At 33.9% G+C, this 23,433-nt stretch overlaps 9 protein-coding genes across 9 annotated transcripts; 4 read left to right on the top strand and 5 right to left on the bottom strand.

Annotated features, from left to right (window-relative positions):
* Nucleotides 1–335: 335 nt before the first annotated feature.
* Nucleotides 336–3,569, top strand: MSH3 (mismatch repair protein MSH3; the record flags this gene model as incomplete). Its single annotated transcript, XM_041548427.1, has 1 exon — nucleotides 336–3,569. The coding sequence occupies one exon, from the start codon at nucleotides 336–338 to the stop codon at nucleotides 3,567–3,569; it is 3,234 nt and encodes a 1,077-aa protein (XP_041404361.1).
* A 146-nt stretch (nucleotides 3,570–3,715) lies between these two features.
* Nucleotides 3,716–6,469, bottom strand: KIN82 (putative serine/threonine protein kinase KIN82; the record flags this gene model as incomplete). Its single annotated transcript, XM_041548426.1, has 1 exon — nucleotides 3,716–6,469. The coding sequence occupies one exon, from the start codon at nucleotides 6,467–6,469 to the stop codon at nucleotides 3,716–3,718; it is 2,754 nt and encodes a 917-aa protein (XP_041404360.1).
* A 704-nt stretch (nucleotides 6,470–7,173) lies between these two features.
* Nucleotides 7,174–7,722, top strand: KABA2_01S10956 (uncharacterized protein; the record flags this gene model as incomplete). Its single annotated transcript, XM_041548425.1, has 1 exon — nucleotides 7,174–7,722. The coding sequence occupies one exon, from the start codon at nucleotides 7,174–7,176 to the stop codon at nucleotides 7,720–7,722; it is 549 nt and encodes a 182-aa protein (XP_041404359.1).
* Nucleotides 7,723–7,787: 65 nt separating this feature from the next.
* FIG2 (Fig2p) lies at nucleotides 7,788–10,832 on the bottom strand (the record flags this gene model as incomplete). Its single annotated transcript, XM_041548424.1, has 1 exon — nucleotides 7,788–10,832. One exon carries the CDS (start codon nucleotides 10,830–10,832, stop codon nucleotides 7,788–7,790), a length of 3,045 nt encoding a protein of 1,014 aa, XP_041404358.1.
* Nucleotides 10,833–11,423: 591 nt separating this feature from the next.
* ABP1 (Abp1p) lies at nucleotides 11,424–13,325 on the bottom strand (the record flags this gene model as incomplete). Its single annotated transcript, XM_041548423.1, has 1 exon — nucleotides 11,424–13,325. One exon carries the CDS (start codon nucleotides 13,323–13,325, stop codon nucleotides 11,424–11,426), a length of 1,902 nt encoding a protein of 633 aa, XP_041404357.1.
* A 989-nt stretch (nucleotides 13,326–14,314) lies between these two features.
* DCP2 (decapping enzyme complex catalytic subunit) lies at nucleotides 14,315–17,251 on the top strand (the record flags this gene model as incomplete). Its single annotated transcript, XM_041548422.1, has 1 exon — nucleotides 14,315–17,251. The coding sequence occupies one exon, from the start codon at nucleotides 14,315–14,317 to the stop codon at nucleotides 17,249–17,251; it is 2,937 nt and encodes a 978-aa protein (XP_041404356.1).
* A 112-nt stretch (nucleotides 17,252–17,363) lies between these two features.
* On the bottom strand, nucleotides 17,364–18,788 carry NCS2 (Ncs2p; the record flags this gene model as incomplete). Its single annotated transcript, XM_041548421.1, has 1 exon — nucleotides 17,364–18,788. The coding sequence occupies one exon, from the start codon at nucleotides 18,786–18,788 to the stop codon at nucleotides 17,364–17,366; it is 1,425 nt and encodes a 474-aa protein (XP_041404355.1).
* Nucleotides 18,789–19,489: 701 nt separating this feature from the next.
* On the top strand, nucleotides 19,490–19,768 carry MRP35 (mitochondrial 54S ribosomal protein bL35m; the record flags this gene model as incomplete). Its single annotated transcript, XM_041548420.1, has 1 exon — nucleotides 19,490–19,768. One exon carries the CDS (start codon nucleotides 19,490–19,492, stop codon nucleotides 19,766–19,768), a length of 279 nt encoding a protein of 92 aa, XP_041404354.1.
* Nucleotides 19,769–20,161: 393 nt separating this feature from the next.
* NMA111 (Nma111p) lies at nucleotides 20,162–23,140 on the bottom strand (the record flags this gene model as incomplete). Its single annotated transcript, XM_041548419.1, has 1 exon — nucleotides 20,162–23,140. The coding sequence occupies one exon, from the start codon at nucleotides 23,138–23,140 to the stop codon at nucleotides 20,162–20,164; it is 2,979 nt and encodes a 992-aa protein (XP_041404353.1).
* Between the last annotated feature and the right edge of the window lie 293 nt (nucleotides 23,141–23,433).

The following is a 23,433-nucleotide window of genomic DNA, read 5'->3' as shown; positions in this document are numbered from 1 at the left end:
AAAAGAACTAGCTAACAATAAACACCTTGTTCTTCAACTCGGTCACCAATCTTTTCCACATTCATAATTTTTTCCGTTCTCTTTGTTTTTCTTGTTAATAAATAAGCTCGTATTAAGTGATTTTTATATATTTGGATCAAGAAGTGATATGTCTTGATAGACAGAGAGTGAATCATCAAACTGTTGATGGATTACATAAAAATGGAATCTAACATTTATCGATAGACACCTAGCTTCTAGATGGTTTGATCAATTGGAACAAAACCAATCTCTGAATTCAAAAACGCTTGTAATTTACCATAAAAATAGATGCTTCACACACCACTATAAAAGCCATGAGTAAACAATCGACAATAAGCAGATTTTTTAAATCTGTTAAAAAGGAGGATAATGAGATATCCGTATCCAATGAATTCCAAGAATCTCAATTAGGGACATCACAGGAAACAAGCATTTGTCTAGATGACTTGAATGATGATGAATTGCTCAATGAACAGAGTTTTAACGAAAGGAATAAAAATATCGAGCCGATGACCCCCAAAACTATGAATACGAACTCGTTTCCTGTGAGAGAGACTGACCCTTCCGATGACATATTTGCTGAAAATGTTAAATGGAAATACCAGACTGCGAATAATGATGTGACTTCTAACCATTTAATAAATATCAACCAGCAAATAAATGAATTCGACAAGAAACTAAACAATATTATGAAAAAGAGAAGTTTTGGAATTTCAGGTTCAATAATTGATGATGAGCAGTTAGACAATTTGAGTGATAGCCCTGAAATGCCATCAAAAAAGAGGAAGACGAATGACTCCAGGAAATTAACTCCTTTAGACCAACAAGTAAAAGATTTGAAACTGAAAAACATGGACAAACTATTAGTTATTAGAGTTGGATACAAATATAAATGTTTCGCTCAAGATGCCGTAGCTGCTAGTAAAATTCTACATATCAGACTAATACCTGGTAAATTAACAATGGATGAATCCAATCCTCAAGATGTAAATTATAAACAATTTGCGTATTGTTCCTTTCCTGATATCAGACTAAACGTTCATCTCCAACGGTTACTATACCATAATTTGATTGTCTCAGTAGTTGAACAATCAGAGACCACTGCAATTAAGAAGAATTCAACAAACAAGAGTAGCGTTTTTGTAAGAGAGATTGCAAATACCTTTTCGAAGGCTACCTATGGAGTTAATAACTCTTTCAATTCTTCCCGTACTAAAGGAGAGATTTTAGGAAATTCAAAAAGTATCTGGGTACTATCAATACAAGACGTTAATAATATATTGCTAAAATATGTTCTATTTTCTATTAATCTCAATAGTGGCGAAATTGTATTTGATGAAATTACCGAAAACAGACAATCTACTGACAGTTTGCATACTAGGATAAAATACTTACAACCTACTGAGTGTGTCATAATTTCTAAAAATACACTGTCAGCCAATATTTGTAACTTGTTTAAGAATATTGATTGTACGATACACCACGATACAGAAAATTCGGAATTCGAAAGTGACACCCTGGATGAGGATGAAATTGCCAACCTCAAGGATACTATTGAAACGCTTATTCCAATTCTACAAACAACAAAAGAAAAAATGTCTCCTATATTCACATTATACTCATATTTGAAACAATATTCAAATGAAAGATCTTTATTAATATCTTCAAACTACAAATTATTCTTGTCAGAGTTGTACATGATATTAGACCACAATGCCCTCGATAGTTTGAATATATTTTCAAATAACGGTAAAAAAGGTTCATTATTTTGGATATTAGATCACACACGAACACCATTTGGATCGAGAGAGCTATACAATTGGGTGTCGAGACCATTAATTAACAAAGAAGAGATTGAAAATAGATTAGACGCGCTAGACTGCATGTTAAAAGTTATAGGTGATATTTTTTTTGATTCATTAAACCAGATATTAACAAAAACTCCTGATTTACTTAAGACGCTAAATAGGATATCCTACGGATCTACTTCCAGAAATGAAGTTTATTATTTTCTAAAACAACTTGTAAGCATAGGTGATCACTTTCAATTACATGAAAAATACGTGAAGGACAACATCCTATCTGATACTTCAAATATTTTTAAAAATGCACCTCTTCTTTCCCAAATATTTTCCAGAATTAATGAATATTTTGCTGAAAATATTCTTCCAAAGCTCTTATCTATGATAAATATTAATGCTGCTTTAGATCGGGACCACATAAAACAAATCACTGAGTTCTTTAATTTAAATAACTATGACAATCCAGATGAAATTCTTAAGATTCAACGAGACATAGAAGAAATCAAAATGGAGCTGAAAGAAAGTCTTTATGGAATTCGGAAATTACTGAAAAGGCCCCAATTAGAATATAAAAATGATACAGAGTATTTGATCGAAATTAGAAACACTCAAATCAAAAATATTCCTCATGATTGGGTTAAAGTAAATAACACCAAAGTGGTCAGTAGATTTGCGACCCCAATCACCTTAAAACTTGTAGAAAAACTTAATTACGAAAAAGAGCTTCTTTTGAATGAATGTAAAAAACAGTACAAAAGATTTTTGGAGATGATTAATGACGAATACGTTAACATAAACAGAGTAATACATGAACTGGCAACCTACGATTGTATTCTATCATTAGCTGCTACTTCATGTAATGTGAATTATTGCAGACCAAAATTTAAGTCTCATTGTTCAGAAGAAAAACAGTATATTAACATAAAGGAGGGTAGAAATCCTGTTATAGAATCACTTGATATAACATATGTTCCTAATAATGTCCAAATGGCACAACATGATAGTCGAATAAATATCATCACAGGTCCAAATATGGGTGGTAAATCATCTTATATTCGCCAAGTGGCACTACTGCTTATAATGGCCCAAATTGGGTCTTATGTTCCTGCGGTGTCAATGGAATCATCATTGTTTGATAATATACTGACAAGAATCGGAGCTCAAGATAATATATTAGAAGGGCGATCCACCTTCAAAATGGAAATGGAAGACATGCTAAGATGTATATCTCAATGTACCTCAAAATCATTATTGTTATTGGACGAAGTGGGGAGAGGAACTGGGACCATTGATGGGAAAGCTATTTCGTATGCGTTATTAAAATATTTTTGTGAATTGTCCGAGGACTGCCCTCTTGTTCTTTTCACAACCCATTTTTCTGAATTAGGGGCTTCCTTTGACTCCCAGCTATTGAAAAATTACTATATGGATTTTGTTGAAGAACACAGAGCTGGAGAAAGTTGGCCTAGTGTTGTATTTTTATACACACTAAAACCAGGCATTAGTAACGATTCATATGGGTTAAATGTAGCGAGATTAGCGAATGTCGAGAATGATATAATCTCAAAGGCATATGAAAAATCTTCTGAATTGAAATTATTTGAAAGAGAGTATCTAAAATTACTTGAATTACCTATACAATTACGAGATGCTGTTCAAGTTAAGAGATATTCTGAAAATGTTCAATCCACAACCATTATAGACAAATTCAAGAAGCTCATGGATATGGACATTTCTGAACTATGATCAAATCTACTTATACGTCAAATAAACTTTTACAGTTATCACAATAATAATAATTAAAGGTCCATATTGTAATACAAACTATATATAAGTCAGATATATATAATCAAAAACTGTAATAAATTTGTTATACGCTTTTCATATATAAATTATCGTTTGAAGAAATTTCTACTCCCACTATCGCTACGTGGTCTACTATTGTTTACAGCGTATGTTACGCTACCGTATGATATTTTATCGGTAAATTTCATTCTTTCACCAGAGTCGTCAGATTTTAATAAACTCATAGAATTAAAATTGTGGAAGGGATCTTCGTCGGATATATCATCATCGTATTCCACTTCTTCTGTGTAGTAGTCATTATCATTACTGTTAAGGGAATCCGTAGTGCCGTGATCATAATTATTGTTTGTTGAACTAGTCAGTTCATAACCATTTGAAGTTAAAACTGGAATCAAAGGTGGTTGTTGATTCCTTAGAAACGACCACGCAACTTTTTTAAACCATGGATGTGATTTTAAATCCGCAGCCCCCTTCTTTGATCCCAATCTTTTGTGTTCATCTTTGATCAATAATTTTTTTATAAGATCTTTACAGACCCTTGATACAGAAACGTTATTTGAAAATGATACATCTTTCTTCAAGATATTTGCGAATGTTTCATTTATATCCTTACCTTTGAATGGGGTTATACCATATAGCATTTCATATAATAAGATACCCAGTGTCCACCAATCAACACTAACGTTGTGGCCATTCCCCCGTATAACATCTGGAGAGATATATTCTTCTGTACCAACAAATGAGTTTGTTCTAAAACTGTCTGAAGATATATTGGTGTCGACATTCAAACCTTGCAAAGAGGGAGTCTTCGAAGTTGGGACTTGGATTGACAAATCAAAATCAGATAACATTATATGTCCTGATTGGTGTAACAAAATATTTTCCGGTTTCAAATCTCTATAAATAAAGCCTAATAAATGAAGGTACTCCAAGGCAGCAATAACCTCACATAAATAAAATTTGGAATCATCTTCACAAATACATTTTGAATCTCTTGTTTGTAATGCACGGAAAAATTCGCCCCCAACACAATATTCCATACAAAAAAATAGATGTTCTTCTGTCTGGAATGTATGGTATAATGTGACAATAAAGGGATGATTACTTGTAGCTAAAATTTCTTGTTCAGCCAATATTCTTTTTGTCTTTTTACGTTTGATCATTTCTCTCTTCGATATTACTTTCATAGCGAATAAATTATCAGTTTTTTTCTCTCGTACCAAATAAACTCTTCCAACGTCTCCTTCACCTAATTTTCGTATTTTGATAAAAGAACTAGGTTGAACAGTTACCTCTTTAAATTTATTACTAAATGATTTAGTACGAAGTCTACTGGATCTCTTTGGTGCTAGTCCCGTAAATGAGTTGTTATCGGCTGATGACCTGCTAAATATAGTAGCTCTTCTATCTGTTATATTCGGAGATCTTTGTAATGAAAAATAGTCCTTTTCAACGTTATTTAAAATTTTAGAATTAGAGGCTAATTCGTTTAAGGAATCAGAACGTTGTTTTCTTAGAGACATTCCTTGAATATTAGTCTCTGATGGTGTTGTAATAATTGAAGGAGTTCTACTACCAGGAGCAGATGAAATAAATGAGGATCGATTACTCGAAGGGAAGAAATTGTTATTCATATTGGCGGTTCTAAATTGTTCAAGTTCTTCATTTTCCTTTATTTCGTTTAATGATACATTACTTAAATTTCTATGATACTTCTTAACTGATGCAATATTTGTGGGGGGTTGTTTATCTATATTTGGAAAACTATTACTATTAGCATGTGCTGAAGTAGGTGATCCAGATCCCGAGATGCTGAAAAATGGATTATTCGATGACACTGATACGTTCGTCTGACTAGCTCCCTCTGACCGGAATGGGTTTGTTGATATAAATGATTCAGCTTGCGATCCACTTCTAAATCTAGTGTCAATTGATGTCACTGGCGACATATCAGTGTATCTATGTGTGGGACTAGCAACAGTAGGATTTGATGGTGAGCGGAATCGAGCCATTTTATCATTTGAAGTATAAATTCTATCTGAAAGTAAGGACGCGTTACCTAATTCAAAACCGTTATTATTATTATTATTATTATTATTATTAGTGGTAGAAGATATCAATTCAATATTTGTAGTGGGTGGTGATATTTCATGTCTATAACCACTACTATTTCTTGTATGTGTGTCCGAATCAAGTGTCAGTTTACTTGATATATTAATAGAAGGAAACTCTATCAAAGATTCTTCTATCGAATTATCTGAATTAACATCGAATTCTTCATCATCGCCATTAAAGTTTTCGTGAATATTTTGATCAATTTCACCCATGGACGATTTTGACTTCGATATAGCTCGTAATTTATCCTTAAACAATTGAGTAGAAGGTGCATTTATCTTGTGACCATGAAACATATTCTTAAATCTATTAAATTTCGTATGAGGTTCATTATCCCCATTATCAATAACATTCATTGTAGGTTTAGGAGTAATATCATTATTTTGATTCATTGGAGACATAAAGTTCATTCTAAGTTCATTATCACTATTCAAAGTACTATTATTATTACTATACGCGTTAGAGTTCGAGTTCGAATTCGAAATACTTAAATTATTAAATGTAAGATCATTATCATTAGTATTATCGTTATCATTATAATTATTCTTTTCATCAAAGGAACCAAAACCATTATCGTTTAATTTGGCGGTATTAGTCTCTGGATTACAAGTATTATTATTATTATTATTGTTTTTCTTGAATTGTATATTGAAAAGTCTTGAAATGGAAACATTTTTACCTTGTTGTTTTAGTGATTCTACAGAATCACTAAAATTTGTAGACATTACTATTGCTAATACGATATAAAATCACAACTTCCAAGTAAAATAAATTAAATCAAATGGAAAAAAAAATAATATGAGTTTTTAAAATATCCTTTACAAATATGAATACATCACTCTCATTCAAAGGATGTAATCTCCAGTAGTGTTTAATTTCTCTCTTCCAAGTATAGATTTGTATTATTCTCAAATTTAATGTGTCTTAATAACAAATCTCCGTTTGTTGTTTATAAGTACCAAAGTATGTGAATTATTTGAATCTCTTCCTCTTTCAATGAAATGAAATCGCTTAACGCTGAACTGTAACTACTCACACCAAATAAAATTTAATCGCTGAAATTTGCTTTATTAATATTATAGAGTCCAGTGAGGGATAAATAATAATATGTATCGTAGGTTTACTACAATGTGTATGTATGTATGTATGTATGTATGTAAAGTAGTATGTTCCCGTGCCGTTATGTTTTTTTCGTTTATTACTATTGTTAGTTGTTTATGTTAACAGAGCGATGGAAATTGCCAAGGAAGTGAAAAATTTGAAAAATATTTGGTTATCGAAGATGAGCTAACTGGGAAAGTAAATGGAATGAACGATTATTAAAATGAAATTTTTTAAGAAGAGAGTGATCTTTTGAGGATTTATGGTTACATATCTTGTAATATGTTCTTGTGAAGATCGTGTATAAATCCACTAACCAATTTAAACTATGTTATACTTATTCATGTGTGCTGAACTTTCTGATAATATCAAGAAATTATATGTAGATGATACAGATGTCAATCCCGTTGAATATTCTTTTAAATTTAAGTGTACCAAATGTGGTGAAGATGCAGAGAAAATAAATAACTTTAATTTACATGAAAAACATGAAATTCAAGGTGGAAAAGGTGAAGCTACGTTTATAATGAAATGTAAATTCTGTGAAAGCGATAATACTGTATTGGCTAACACTTTTGAACCTTGTCTCTTTGCACAACAAGAAGAGCATAGTGATAATGATAAGAGAAAAAAATATGGGTTGAATGGGAACAAGATAGATATTAATAATTATGCAGCTATTATGCAATTAGATTCTAGAGGTTGGGCAATAAATGATTTCTTATATACCGCTTTACCATTTAAAGTGGAATTAAATTCTGGTAAGATTATGGATTGTCAATTTGAAGATGATGGGTCATGGTACGATTATGATGATGAGTCAAGTGAAGAAGTTTATATCACAGATTTTAAATATAAAATTGAAAAAGGAAAATAGAGATAAATAGAGGGCTAGTTTTAATTTGTTTTATTATATATATATTTGGACATATTTACTTTCTTCTATAGGAGATACATTATTGATAATAAAATCATAATAACGCTTTGAGAATTTATTTTATACCCGTCACCAGTATATTCACTCACAATTGGTGTTGTGTTAGTATTAATAGTAGTATCCGTTTGAAGCGTGGAAGATGAATGGTAAAGGACAACTGATGGGATAGAAACAGAGTTCCAAGTAATTCTTGACGAAATTGATGTTTCAACTTCCTTAGTAGATGCAATAATAAAGGAAGCAATTGGTGTTTCATTCTTCATAGTAGTACTAGAATAGATTGATTTGCTTTCACTTTCTATAGAATCGATGGAATTTACCGCTGTGGCTGTTGTAGTCATTACACTTTTTTGAGTTATCATTGGTGTGGAAGATATAGGAACAGATATAGAAGAAGTTTCTAATGTTGTAAAAACCTTACTTGTTGATGCAGAACTCTTTAAACATTCTGATTTTGTACAACTCACTGTAATGATATCTATAGTAGGTTTGGTAGTAGTTATATGTGTGTGAGTTTCAATACTAGATTGGATTACACTAGAACACTTTGTTTTACTCAATTGACTAGATTTATGTTCTATGATAGTTGTACCAGCAGATTGGGGTGTTGTAACTGTGGAATACGTGTTTGTTGTTGTAATAGTGGACTTAATCATTGATGAATCACTTGACCTTATAGTTGGTTGACCTATCGACGAACTTGAGATGCTTGAACTGGTCACTGTTTTGCTAAATGAAGGTAAATGAGAAGTGGTTACATCCATCTTTGATTTGCTGGTTGTAACAATCATTATTGAAGACTCGGATTCAATAGTAATAGTTGCACTAGTCGTTGTTGTACCTGATTGAGAAAGAGTGTTTTCTGTTCTTGGAGAATTGATACATGTTTGATGAGTACACTTAACAGTTTCTAAAGTAGTTGTTGTCATCAAAGTACTAGAACTTTCAATCAAAATACTAGATGATGAATAAGGACACCAGGTAGTAAAAATTGTAACAACACCATCTGTTGTGATGGTCGATGTAGATAACACATATGTTTGACTACTAATAGTTGAAAGTTGAGTGTTCTGAGTAGTCTTTGTAACTGAACCCTGACTGGTAGATTTGCTCCTCGGTGTGGTGGTGGTAATGCTAATAATGGTAGATTGACTTGAAGTTGAAAATGTTTCAGATGATACCAATAAAGTATTAGTTGGATGAGTATTCTGAATAGAAGTAGAAGTAGTAGCCACTTTTATAGATGAATTAATAGAAGGAGAAAATAGCGAGCCTGACCTTGAAGTATCTTTTACAACAGTGGAATAAAGATGACTGCATTTATTAGAGGAACATACTTCTGTTGTTATTACTATAACAGATAATTCTGTAGATGTTACAGTATCGACAGTACCTGTTAGGTGGGTATATTGACTAGTTGTGACGTCTTTGGAGTTAACACTTTCAGGAGTAACAATCGTAGAAGGTTGACTTAGAGATGAAATACTTGAAGTCGTGCTACTACCACTAAATGAGGTTGATGTCGTTACCCTGGTTGCAACAGTTGTAATAACTTGATCAATACTATCAGGTGTGGTCAAAGGACACCAGGTTGTATATTCAGTAACGACTCCATGGATTGTTGTAGTATGTGTTGAGAGAACAGCCGTTTGAGATACGACAACAACAGAACTGACACTGTTGGTAGTAGTAATTTCATATGTTGATCTGACCTTTTCCGTTTTAGTTGTTAATTCAGAAGCAGTTTTTTCATATGGGCACCATGTGGTATATTCTGTAACTACGCCATTTATAGTTGTGTGGACGGTAGATAACATAAACGTAGTTGTAGTACTAGATGCAATTGAAGATGCTATTGATATCATAGAAGTTGGAGAATTAATGTTGGATTGAATAGACGAAGTAGAAGAAGAAGAAGAAGAGGAAGAAGAAGAAGAAGAAGAAGATGATGATGATGATGAAGAAATTGTGTTAGTTCTTACAGTACCTGCCTCAAAATCTAGATTTGGGTTAGTTGTAACAATAGAAGAAGGAACATGAGTGTTATCGATGACCAAATCTGCACTAGAACTATTTAGTGCTTTGGTTGTGGATGATACAACAATTAGGTCACTGAGAGGTGTACCTGGTAAGGATGTTGATTCGATAGTACTTTTTGTATAAGCAGTTTCAATCAACTTCACTGACATATGTTTCTTAGGAACGAATGAGCTTAATGAGGTAGTCGAGCTATCAAATTTGTCAGTATTCTCCAAAGGACACCATGTAGTATAAACTGTCACAACACCGTTTACCGTTTGAGTTACCTTTTGCTGATAAGCAATATATGACGATATTTTAATTTCATTAGAAGTAGAAAATGTAGTTAAAATTGTTGAATTAATTTGTTCATGAGATTCTGTGGCATCATTGTAGGTAGTGGTGTGATATACACTGGAGGACACAGAAGATACAAGGTCCAATGACGTCATAGATGATGATTCCAAGTTCTTAGAGTAGACAGTAGTATCCGATACTGATGAATATGAATAATCTATTGTATTAATATTAGTGGATAAGACGCTAGAAGATGTGCTTGCAATTTCAGTAGTTGATGTCGTAGCATTGATCGTACCAGTGTTTACAGATATTAGAGCGCCTGTGGTGGCAATGGCATGGGAACCTGTATGAGAAGCTTTAAAAGTACAAGTAGGACATGTTTTAATCAGATCGGTTGAAAAATTCTCAATGGTAACGTCAATATCGGTAACAATACTATATGATGTGTATAAGTTAGTATTCACGGACATTACACTATCTGGAGTAACATATTGGGATAATTCAGAAGAAGAGGTAGGCAGATTATCAGAAGATGTAATTAATTCGTCAAATGATAAAGACTTACTGGAACCAGTGTTAGATGAGATCAAAGTATTAGAACTTCTCATATATGATAAAACTAAGGAAGAAGCAGATGTACTAGATGGAAATGTTGAATTATGATAATATGCATAACTAGAAGCGTATGCATTCGATATTAAAATTGTACCTAGAAAAAGAAACGAAAACATTATATAAATATATCCTTAATCGTCGTTGTTAGTCTGTTATCTTTTTTATCCAACTAGAAATTGAAAATAGATGTTTAATTTCATCAATCCAGAAAGTCTGGTATAACTTCCTTTAAATACCATTCGTGTCATGGATATAATTGAAACTAATAGAGTGAAGTTTAACCATAATACTTTAACACAGCCTATGGGTCTTTACGTGAGTCCTTATGCCTGTTTAAAATAATATGTTTGATGGTAACTCGAATGTGTCAAAGATGTTTTGAAATATACATGTTTCAAATTAGTAGCAGTTTACATTTTTATAATGGCTATTTATTAAAGGAAAAGCAAATCTCGGAGAGCGCGCCGTACAACATCTACATTATCTGCGAACAATCTGAAACATTGATAACACAATCTACTTATATGATTGAACAATTAAGACACTAAATGTTTAGCATTGATAGATACATGGAGTTGAGTAGTTAGATAAAAATCATAATATAATATTATTCTACCTATATTTCATATGTAAATACAGAAAAAAATAATACATAATTCTATTAGTTTCGTATTAGTTTAGTATACACGTGAAGTTTAGTTTTCAATTTAGTTACCTAGTGTCACGTAATTACTTGGGAATAAACCTTTTTGACCAGTAGATTCTAATTCACCTAACCACCAATCATCGTCTACAAATTCAATATTAATAATCTTATCCGTTTCTGCGAAAGTCAATTCATTGTCCTCGCCGGCTTCGTAATCATATTCGGCAGTGGCCCATGGAGCTTCCTTGGTTGGTTCTGGTTCAGCAGCCTCTGTTGCTCTTTGTGGCGGAGGTGGAGGAACACCACTTCTAGTTGGTAGAGCTGGAGAAGATTCCTCAATTTCCTGTTGTTCTTCCTCTTGTTCTTCTTCCTGCGCTAGTTCTGACTCACTAGCAACATTTCTCGAAGGTAGAGAAGGTACAGGAGTCTCTTGTTCTTCTTGTTCTTCTTCTTCTTCTTCTTCAACTTGGGCGGGTTCAGGTTCAGTTCTTCTTGGTGGAAGAGGCATTTGTGGTTCTGAATCTCTGGCTACCATCACTGGAGGTGGAAGTTGTCTTCTAGGAGTTTCTTCCTCGTCATCATCTTCACCCCAGTCGTCATCATTATCCTCATCCTCATGTTCGGAAACCTCAATATGCATTCCTGGTAAACGCTGGCCGACGTTACCTGGTACGAAAGGCTTCTTTTCCTCTCTCACAGGAGGTTCTGAAGCAGTAGCAGGTTGTCCAAAAGTTTTTGGAGCAATAATAGATGGTTTATTTACTGGTGGAACAAAATCTGTATCCTCTTCATTTCCAGCGCCCAACTTTTCGAATCTGGATTTCAAATCACCAATTTTCATTTCATCGCTATGGTCAACACCAGATTCTGGTTCATTAAAATTAGAAGTATCGGTTTTGTTTTCTAGATTAGTTGATGATGGCTCTTCAACTTCGTTGTTTTGTTGGTTTTGTTTCATTTTCTTTTCGGCCCATAGTTGAGCTGGAGACTTTTCGGTCTTAAAACCTTGAATCACTTTATCGCTATTATCGTTTCTACCAAAATCAGATTTGACTAATGGTGGTTTAGTACCGCTAATTGCAGATGAAGTTGAAGAAGTGTGTGGTTTTTCTTGTTTCAATAAATTATCAAGATCATGATCTCTATGTTCCTTAGATTCTTCTTTCAAATGTGCAATATCTGCCATTGGATCAATCTTATGTACTAAACGTGGGTCTTCCTTTGCAGTCTCTTCTGCAATGACTTTCTTTAAATCAATTTTCCCAATTGGTTGATAAGTAGACTTGTTACCACTCAATGGATTAGTCTCAAAATCACGTTCTTTGATTTCAGGTTCATCCCAATCATCAGCATCCTCGGAAGCATATTGTTTGGTTGTGTTATTGATGGAAGGCCTTTCTTCTTGACGTACAGGTGGTAGTACTACTTCGTTCTTCGCTGGAGATTCAGTTTTCTTAACTGGCGGTGTGAATATTTTTTTAACTGGAGCACTAGAAGCTGATGAAGAAGAAGTTGGTGCCTTTGCTTGAATAGAATAACGAGCACCAGCTGCATTACTGATCTTTGTCAATAATTCTCTTTCATCTAAATCGTCTTCATCTCTAGCAGTAACTTGAACATGGTAGCCTTGCAAGACAGAGTTGGCAACGGTACCAAAGTTAGAGGCAAAGGAGGCTCTTGGTTTCATTGGAGCAGAATCTGGGCACCACCCAATAAGAATGACTTTTGCGACATCAGAGCCTGGAGGAGACACTCTAGCGATACCGAATTCGACTTTACCATCGTCAAAAGATTGTAAGAAATCAGAAAAATCCGAACCGGTGGAGGATGGAACGTATTCCTTTTGAGCGTTTGGAGATATGATCAACCATGTGGTGTCATCAGTAGTACCTCTAACCACTTTCTGGTACTCTTGTTCAATCTCTCTGGAGTGTGTAGTACAATCAATTGGTTCTAAAGCCATGATTAAATATGCGAATGTCTATGTGTATCTGCGTGATATAAAAGTAGGATATATATCCAGTAATTACAGCAATTAATAATTGATATTGAAGTTCTATAATTACAAAGTGAAGTAGATTCTTCAAGTTACTCGTTTAACATTATAGAATCTAGTTCTAAAAGTGCAATAGCGTAGTGAGTACGTACTTGTTCCTTCCCCAGAATAGATATTGTTCGTCCCCCTATTCTTCGCTTTATTGATCGGGTTGATAATTAAAGACCTGCCGACCTTAAATAGAGAAAAAACGTGTATTATGCATACTTATGAAGTGTTACCCTGATGTTTACTTTATTGACCCGTTAAATCACATATATATCGTAGTAGTTAATTGCCAGTGGCTTAATCAATGCAATCTGGTTGATGTAACTACGTTAACTACGTCATATACATATATATATATATATGTATTGTATGTCAAACCAAAATTTAAATCTGTGTCGATATGTATACAGGTCATGAAATAACTGTGTTTTAGTCACTGTCTACGAATCCCAGTCTTTACCTCTTCAAAGTAACATCCGTAGAGAAGTAAAAAAGTTGTTTTTATTTAACCGATTGAGTGGAACGTTGAGGGCAGCGGTGGAAAATTTATGACAACGTAAGCAAAGCAAAGGGTGACAAAAGAGTTACCAGTTTGTTGACAATATATGTTTCTACATGTTAGTTAAATATTCTACATAATACTACAAAGAAAAGCTAAAATATCGTTACAAGACTCATACAGGTAGTTGTCTACTATTATTGCATACGATTGACTAAGTGGACTCTTTTATTTGTTCCTGTACATTTTTTTATTTTAATTTTAAAAAGTCATTCCAAAAAGTCATATTTACATCCCTTTGCAAAGTAAAGAATATAATTAGGGAACGTAATCAAACATCGCAGAAGATTTTATATTAAATATATTGCATTCCAGAACTCAAATCATAAAACAAAAATAATATATATATATGTCGTTACCACTAAGACATGGTCTGGAGAACGTTACCTCCATTGATCGTATTATCGAGGATTTGTTAGTTCGATTTATTATCAATTGTCCTCCAGAAGATTTATCTAGTGTGGAGAGAGAATTATTTCATTTCGAAGAAGCATCATGGTTCTATACTGATTTCATCAAATTGATGAACCCAAATTTACCTAAATTAAAAATTAAACAACTATCTCAATTGTTTATTAAATTATGTCCATTAGTTTGGAAATGGAAGGACATTAAAGTGGACCAAGCCTTATCTAAATTTTCAAAATATAAGAAGACTATCCCAGTAAGAGGTGCCGCTATCTTCAATAAAAATATGACTAAGATCCTATTGGTAAAAGGTACAGAGAGTGATTCGTGGTCGTTTCCTCGTGGTAAAATTTCAAAGGATGAAGATGATATCAGTTGTTGTATTCGTGAAGTGAAAGAAGAAATTGGATATGATTTGACAGATCATATAGACGAAGATCAATTCATTGAGAGAAATATTTCTGGTAAAAATTATAAGATTTTCTTGATTAGTAATATCCCTGAAGAAACAATATTTAAACCATTAGTAAGAAATGAAATTGAGAAGATTCAATGGATGGATTTCAAGAAGGTTTCCAAGTCTTTATTCAAAAATACAACACATAAATACAAGTTTTATTTGATTAATTCTATGATTAGACCATTATCTATGTGGGTTAGGCATCAAAGACAATTTAAGAATGAAACTCAATTGAGATCTCAAGCTGAAGAACAATTGAAGTTATTGCTTGGTATTACCAAAGAAGAACAAGTAGACCCCGGTCGGGACTTATTGAATATGTTACAATATAATGCTAATCATGGAACAATGAACTCAGAAAGCACTACACCTCAGATGGTACCGATTACCTTAGCAGGAAATGACATGTCAAATATGATACAGTTACCCCGCTTTTTGAATGCAGGAATGCAAATTCCAATGCAACAATTTCCTCCTCAATCTCATCCACAACAACTGCATCCTGGACAATTATCTCCGCAAAGGAACCAAGGAGTGATGCCACAGGGCTTTCAACCATTTACACCATTTCCATTTGTTAATAATATGAAGATGAATAATAATGGTGCCCAATTTAACCAAATGATGCCACCATCACTACCACCTCAAGGAATGGGTATGCAAGCACCACGTCAAATGAACCCACAACAGGTAAATGTACCATTACTGCATCCACAACAACCAACTGAACCAGAAATCCCAAGTGCTAATTCATTGTCGAAACCATCGTTTGCTCCATCTTCAAATGATAACTCTAGAATTCTGTTGAATGTGTTAAATTCTGCACCACAGGAACGTGAACATATAGGACCTCTTCAGAGAGGACCTCAACTACAAACCGAACATCCTCAAGAACTTAAGATCGGCAATACTGATTCTACCACCTTGTTAAATATTCTGCATAAAAAGCCATCCCGTTCTGTTTCACCCACCAACATGAGTAGGACTATTAGTAATGTCAGTAGGGCCTTCAGTAATGCCACCAGTGAATCAACAAACCCAGACTTACCCTCCCCATCCTTCAGTTCTCCGGATATAAAGAAAATGGCAAAAGGTAACTCTTCCGATGAATTAGATTACACAGATTTCGAAGCTAGTACGGATTCAGAAGTCGAAGAAGACTTAGAAGAACTTGAAAATGGGTCGAATGGTTCGACATCTATCAGGGATAGGAATATCTTAAGAGAAAGCAATATGGAGCAAGGTGGAATTCCACATTCTGACAATAGATCAGACTCTGTTGCTTCCGTCATAGACGAAGCTCTGGGAGCACCAAGTCCATTCTCTCAACAATCAGTTGCTGACCAAACGAAACCATCCACGCCTGTTTCTAAGCCTAAAAAGTTTAAAATTTTGAAAAGAGGTGAAACGATTCCTCAACCAGAAAAAGAATTAGAGACTAATGTAGATAATGGAGTTTCTTTACTGAATATACTAAAGAAACCGATTCAGTCCAATGAACAGAAGGATAACATTGAAGATTCTTCTATCTCTCGTATTGATAACGGAAAATTACTTCTGGGTATGTTAAAGAAACCTCCAACTGTCAATAATAATGTGGAATTGTCAAGCATGGATCAAAGACGTGAAAGTAATATTGATTCCACAAATAATGAATTGATGGCCATGCTGCGTAAAAACGTTAAGCAGCCTGTACAAGATTCAAGAATTATGGATGGAGAAATAAAACATTCACCTGCGCCACAGGAAGACCTTCTGAACATATTAAATGTTAAGTCCAATAATGTATCTAATATTAGCGACATTTCTCCAACCAACAGAGCTATGAACATAAGCACCTCTCCAAATAACTCGCAAGCAGGTGGATCTGATCTATTAGCAATGTTAAAGAAGAATTCAACTAACGCTTCTGTGGATTTACCACATTTAAATTTTCAGTCACAGCCTATTGAAAGCTCAAGTTCTTCTTTTGCAGCTCCTTTTGGAGAACTTCCAGTTCAAGATCCGCCAATGGCACCTGTATCGACAAATCGAAAGATCGAAAATACTAGTAATGAATTATTAAATATGTTAAAGAAGAATACCATTAGTGATCTCCCACAACCAGTTCAAGGTTCATCACCATCTGATTTTATTGTGCCTTCGAACAATCGTAATGATTTACTGAATATGTTGAAAAGTCCAGGAATGAATAGAGCACCCACAAGCTATCAAAATCCTTCTCTTGAGTTTGATGGAACAAATTTCAACCAATCTCCAAATCCTGGAATGGCAGCTCCTCATAAAACCAATGCTACAAATAATGATCTCTTAGCAATGTTACAAAGGGGATCGAATCAAAATTCTTTAATAAATGAAGGTCCGGAAAGAAGTAATGCCAGTGCATCTGCGCAATTATTAAATATTTTGCATAAATAATTTGACATATCATGAGATATATATTTAAATTATGTATTTGTGATATGTATATATTAATAAATAATGTATTACTGTCAATGAAAAAATAGTACGACAATTTCCACGTGTAAACTTAATCGCTCAGTTCAAATTCGTTTAAAACGTTTTCCAGTTCGTCTTCTTCATGTTTCGGCCAAATTATTTCCCTAGTTTTAATCCCATTAAGGTTGATAATGCAGCCGTAACATAATGGTATATCGTGGCCTTCACTCCATGCCTTATTTCTTAAAGTTAAATATACTTCAGTTTGAATACCTACTTGTGATGATTGCCATTGTTTATATAATTCCTGTTCTTCCTTAGTTTCGATTGGATGTCCTCTATTAATGGCAATATTTCTCAGCCACTCCGAGGGGTTAGAGTATATAGTGTTTAAGCAAATAGAGCATTTCGATATTTCATTACTATAACCTTCTGGTTTATTTATAATAGTAGGTGGCTTCAATTTGTCACCAGTTCTCAAAACTGTAGCTATAATATTGGAATATTCCCCTTCGATGTCATTAAAGTACTTCCGAGCTAATTCATTGATTGTCATATTTTTGACTAAACGTACATTCTGGCTGAGATCAGCACTTTTCTCTTTGATATCCTTTGTAATCATCAAATCGTTCTTAACAGTATAATTAACAATGTATTTATTCAGTCCTGTAATAATGCAGTAAGCATCTAATTCTGAGAGAAGTGTGTTCTTCAAAGGATAGAGGTTTTTGAATCTTGCACCATAATCACTATCAAAAACTGTGGAGTTTAATGAGGCAGCAATTTGTGCACCTCTGCCCTTCACAACTAAGCCAATGATATGGTCTGCTAATTTTGTCATAGAATGTGCCCATAATATAACTTCGCAATCTGTTTGTTGGTATGCAAATTTCTTAATTAGATGACTCACTATAAAGATCCACATATCATTTCTGGTATTTCTGTTTGGACAACGAGCTAATAGGACTTCGATATTATACTCAGAGTTATCTTTTAATTCATACTGCAATCCCATTGAATTAAAATCCTGGTGATGTAATATAATCTGTTGTAAATCCTTCGCATCACGAAAGAAGGATTCAGCATTGATCAGGTGCCACTCAAATTGTAACCAAACTTGGTCATCATATATGTCTGAATTTCTAAACATCTTCCATGATTGTTCGAAAAGCTCTCTTTCTTGTTCATTTTTAAATACCGTGATAATTTTAACTCTAAAACCGACTCTTCCACGATGTTGTAAATTTTGTTCCTTTAATAGACTTACCAGAACATCGAGTGCACTAAAAGAAGAAGAACTAAAATCAAACGGTACTACAATTTTTGAGACCCCATTATTCTTCAAATCTTTGCCATATAAAACTTTGAAATGATCTCTATAGAATTCATCAGTCATCATCAATTTTCTCTGTTTCAAGCTTACAAACTTCAAAAAACATGCATCACAAAATGGTTCTTTTCTGGATTTAACGGTAGCGTCATTCTCTTTGCAACGTTTACACTTAATAGCCGTCATTTTTACTATCCAACTTTTAGTGATATATTTGTTAATTTATTAAAAAGTGGAAGAATTAGTAGATGTCAATGTTTATATATTTAGATGAATTTAAACAGAAATAATTATTGATTTGTAAGCTGTCTTCAGCTGCCTTCATTATAGCAATTGAAAATTTCAAAAATATTTTTCTGCGATGAGCTTGAAATATTTTTTTTATTTGCTTATTGGATCCGCTACGGGAGTTTCTTAGATATAAATAAACAATAATCGTATAAATTGTACACAAAACGTCGTTACCTCTTTAATTTATTACATGATAAAATGCTATGCAAGGTCAGCTCTTAAAATAATCTATAAAATAAATATATTCACAAGTGCTATCATCTTATTAACTTCCAGGGAGTTTAATATGAATCGTCCAGTTTTATTACCCGTATAATTAGAGTAATTATCGATTAAGCGCGGCGAACTTCTTTGTTATGGCCACCACCATCCGCAACAACGCTTCATGAATATACGAACTTAAAATAACCTAAAGAAACTAGTATTATCCCTGTAACAGAAGAATTTATGAAAAGAAGAAAAAGACATTACGGTAAGATAAATACGTTTGTAAAATTGATTTTTTTATTAAAAAGCTGAGATAGTATTTTATAACTATCTAATACCATCAAGCAACCACCACAATAGTTCAGGCAAAAGATATATAGCAAGCAACAATGAGCTGGTTATCGTCATTTTCTCCATTATTGAAAACCACTGGATCGTTAATGAAATTCCAATCCCCATCTTTAATAGCTGTCAGAACATTAATGAAGACACATAAAGGTGCTGCAAAGAGATGGAGAAGAACGAGTACAGGTTTCAAGAGAGGTATTGCTGGAAGAAACCATGGTAATGCTGGTTGGTCTCAACGTTCAATGAAAGTATTAAGTGGAAGAAAAACAGAGGATAAAACCTATGTTAAACATCTCAAGAAGTTATTACCTTATAGTTAATGCATTTTATTCTATCAGAATGTATTATTATTTATGCATGTAAATAAATCATGGAGAACGATTCCGCATCTTTCCATTGGCATAAACACACAGGCTCCATACAGCAAGTTATTATTCTAATCTCTATTTATATTCTCTATGTATGTATATATACCTATTTGTAGGTGAATTATTATATTCCATCACTAGTACAGTTTTGTTTCTAAAACACAATCGAGGAGTGCCACATTTGATTTTGAGTACTGCTCGAGATACTTTGAGTCGTTTTGGTTTCTTTTTAAAATATTATATTATATGTGGTACGGTATATATATATATATAGAAATATGATAAACAATTCTTCTATATTTCTTATATGATGTGATATATTTTGAACAGCTAATGAGAAACTATTTATATTACTGTTTTTTCCCCATTAGCATTGTATTCAGCTTCTATCCATTTACCAGATGATTTGTCCTTTTGTAGAGATGCGGTAGGGAAATAATGGTAATTTGTTTTCAGAGAAATAGCAAATGGCACATTATCAAATGTCATTAATCTCATTTTACAATAACTATTGTCAGGTATTTGTTTAACAACGCTTAAAAATGTCGATAAATTTGAGGTTTCTATTTCATTAACATGAGTAATAAAATTAGTAGCAGAAATACCATATTGGGTTGCTGGCGATGATTCACCTCTAAATGTACAATAGACACCCTTTGGTATATCAGTCATTGCTTGACGAACAGCATGATGTGGTTCCTGTAAAATACAACCAGCAAAGATTAGAATACTGTCTGTTTCATTGACATTCACTGTCTTAATATCCAAATCGATAACTGCACCATCACGTACTACCTTAAAGTTTAGAGTCTGAGCATCATCGTGTGTGTCAGCGGAAGAAACAACACCTGTTAATTGGTCCATTTCTGTTACAAGTTTGTTATTAACGGAAAGAATAACATCACCGGTCTCTAATTTAATATTTTCTGAAGTACATGACACTCTTGAAACAGTCATAAATTGTAATCTATTACTGGATTCTTTTTCCATAGACTTAATCCATTGTTCAGGGACCCCTCTAATTCTAGCATTCAGAATGGAAATTGATCCAAAACCGGCATCAATGATATTCATAACTGGCTTTTTACCTTCCTTTAAGATATCAATAACGGTCAAGCAGGTGGTAATATCAAGACCCATTAAATATACCTTTTCTTTGTTCTCTTGTCTTTCTCCTAAAAACGACAACCATAGAGCCCTAACAGTACCATCGGAATCAGTTAGGATACCAGAATTACATCTTGTACTAATATTACAATCAATAGAGATTGCCTCTAAGTTTGTAGCCCTATACCTTGGAATGATATTACTGGGAATACTGACGGATGATATGTCAGTAACATTAGTTTCTGCGGATACTAATCTATTATTCTGAGTAAAGCCAACAAAATGAGCTTTATCACCACGTTTCATTGGAGTAGAAGACAATTTTGGAGTAATTGTATCAGCATTGACCAGTTTAGGATCATACTTCACAATGGCATAATTTTGAGTTGGATGTAAAAATTCGACTGTTGCTGGGACAATAACCGAATCAGCAATGGTCACGAAACAATCTAAACAATCATGAGGAACAATTCTTCTGGATACAATTACGTAACCTCTTTCAGCATCGATAATTAGACCTGATGTCTTCAGGGAATCAGCCGACAAAGAATCCAATGGAATGGCTGCAACTGTGGATACCATACATAGGGAATGAGAAAGTTTTGCCATGTCAGAATTTTCACTTGGAATATCAATAAAACGTGCCGACTGTGGTTCGAGTTTAATTGGTGGCAATGGTTTGGATATATTTTGGTAATCCCATAACCCTGTCTTATCATTACGCTCATATAGTCTGAATTCACTACACCAGTGGCGGTCGATATATATGGAAGTGACGTGAGGGGAGTGATGATCAGTTAAGTGATGGTATCTCACTGTAACTCTTGAACGATCAGGAATGCCTTTCATAACCTCAATAAATGTATCTAAGTTGGGCGTCTCTACATTATCAATAGAATCTAGCATCCAACCCACTTTTTCTTTGGTGTCAAAATTAAATGAGCCGGTGGCACTACTTAAAAATACACCTTTAACTGGAAGTGCATAACAACGAGCCATCTGATAAGATAAATCGTTGGCTGTTGCACCACAAACTTCAACGTAACGTGCTGGTGTAATGGAATGTAGATCTTGTATTCTGATCACAATTGTGTGATTGATACCACCACGTTGCACAACTAATGTAACTTCTTCATCTATGCTGGTATCAAAGATATCGTCGACCTGAATAAATGAATAAATATCAGTACCATTTATGGAAATTAACGTATCACCTTCTTTAATCCCACCTAAATCACCAGGTCCTTCTCTCAATATTGTCTCTGCAACTAACAGACCAATATTCTCTGGGAACAGTTTTCTAGCTCTAGTCTCACTCTCTGGTGTTAAACCTAATCTTCTACACTCGTCGTAAGGTTTCAATAACCATTGTACCTGGATGGTACCACGAGTGATTAATTCCTTCTTCTGAAGGCATTTCAACGCTCTTAGTATTCTATTTAGAGGAAGAAAGAAATCTGTGGAGGCCTCTGTGGAACCACCAGCTTGCAAAGCTACGGCATAACCATCTATATTTACAACAGGAGAACCACTAGACCCACCAGATGCAGAAGCTGCAGCTTGAATATATTCTGTATTGAAATCATTGTATGTCAAGTCACCATAATCTGGGGCGTTTCTATCCAATCTACTAATGAAACCAGCAAGGATACTTAATTTTTCACCAGCATCATTACCAACAACTCTAATTTCGGAACCTACTTTAGCTAATGAAGGCATTAATTTCAATGATTGTACTTCGGTATACTTTATCTTTGAAGGGTCGAACTTCAAGAATCCAAAATCGTGTACAGGATCTCTATAAATAGGAATGACATCACATTCTTCATGGTTATCAAAAACAACATATCCAACAAATGGACCTGGACCAACAACATGCCTGTTAGTTAAAATAATCCCTAGTTCAGCATCGACAACAAAACCTGTTGCTTCGGAGACTAAGGCAGGGTCACAATCGAATGGGGCAACTTGCGCAAAATGGATTGATACGACTGATTTGACAACATTAGATATAGTAGTTTGCCACTTTAAGTAGTTTTCGGAACTTCTGAATGAAGAAGGATCGATAACCATCTCGGTAGCATTTCCTTCCAGAGTTTCATCTTGCTCAAGGTCAATAAAGTTTTCATCTGTGTAAGGTCTCTTGTTCTCATGGAACGTCTCGCCACTTTCCTCAGAAATTTTTCTTTTCTTACTATCCTGATTTGTTGTGGTCATTTTGACTAGCTGTACTGATCTTTGAAGTTTTGGCACTTAGGATTAAGAAGAAAGGTAAGTCTGTTTTTATATACATTTATTTGTCCTCGACTCCAGTTTATAACGTATTATGAAGGTCATCGCATCGAACACCAACTGGAAAATTTATTTTCGTCACTATTATTTTTTTTTCGTTCTCTTGTTCGTCTCGCGTATATACAATTAACACCTCCGATTAACTACAATAAGTCAACTCGGTTTAAGACTCAATGTAAGTAGCAAAGGAATGAATGATGAATCTTTCAAGACGCATA

This window comes from Maudiozyma barnettii (genome assembly GCF_903064755.1).
Source record: "Maudiozyma barnettii strain CLIB 1767 genome assembly, contig: KABA2_01, whole genome shotgun sequence".
Lineage (NCBI taxonomy): Eukaryota > Fungi > Ascomycota > Saccharomycetes > Saccharomycetales > Saccharomycetaceae > Maudiozyma > Maudiozyma barnettii.
The sequence above is the reverse complement of the archived record's forward strand: the minus strand, read 5'-3'. Positions and strand labels throughout refer to the sequence as shown.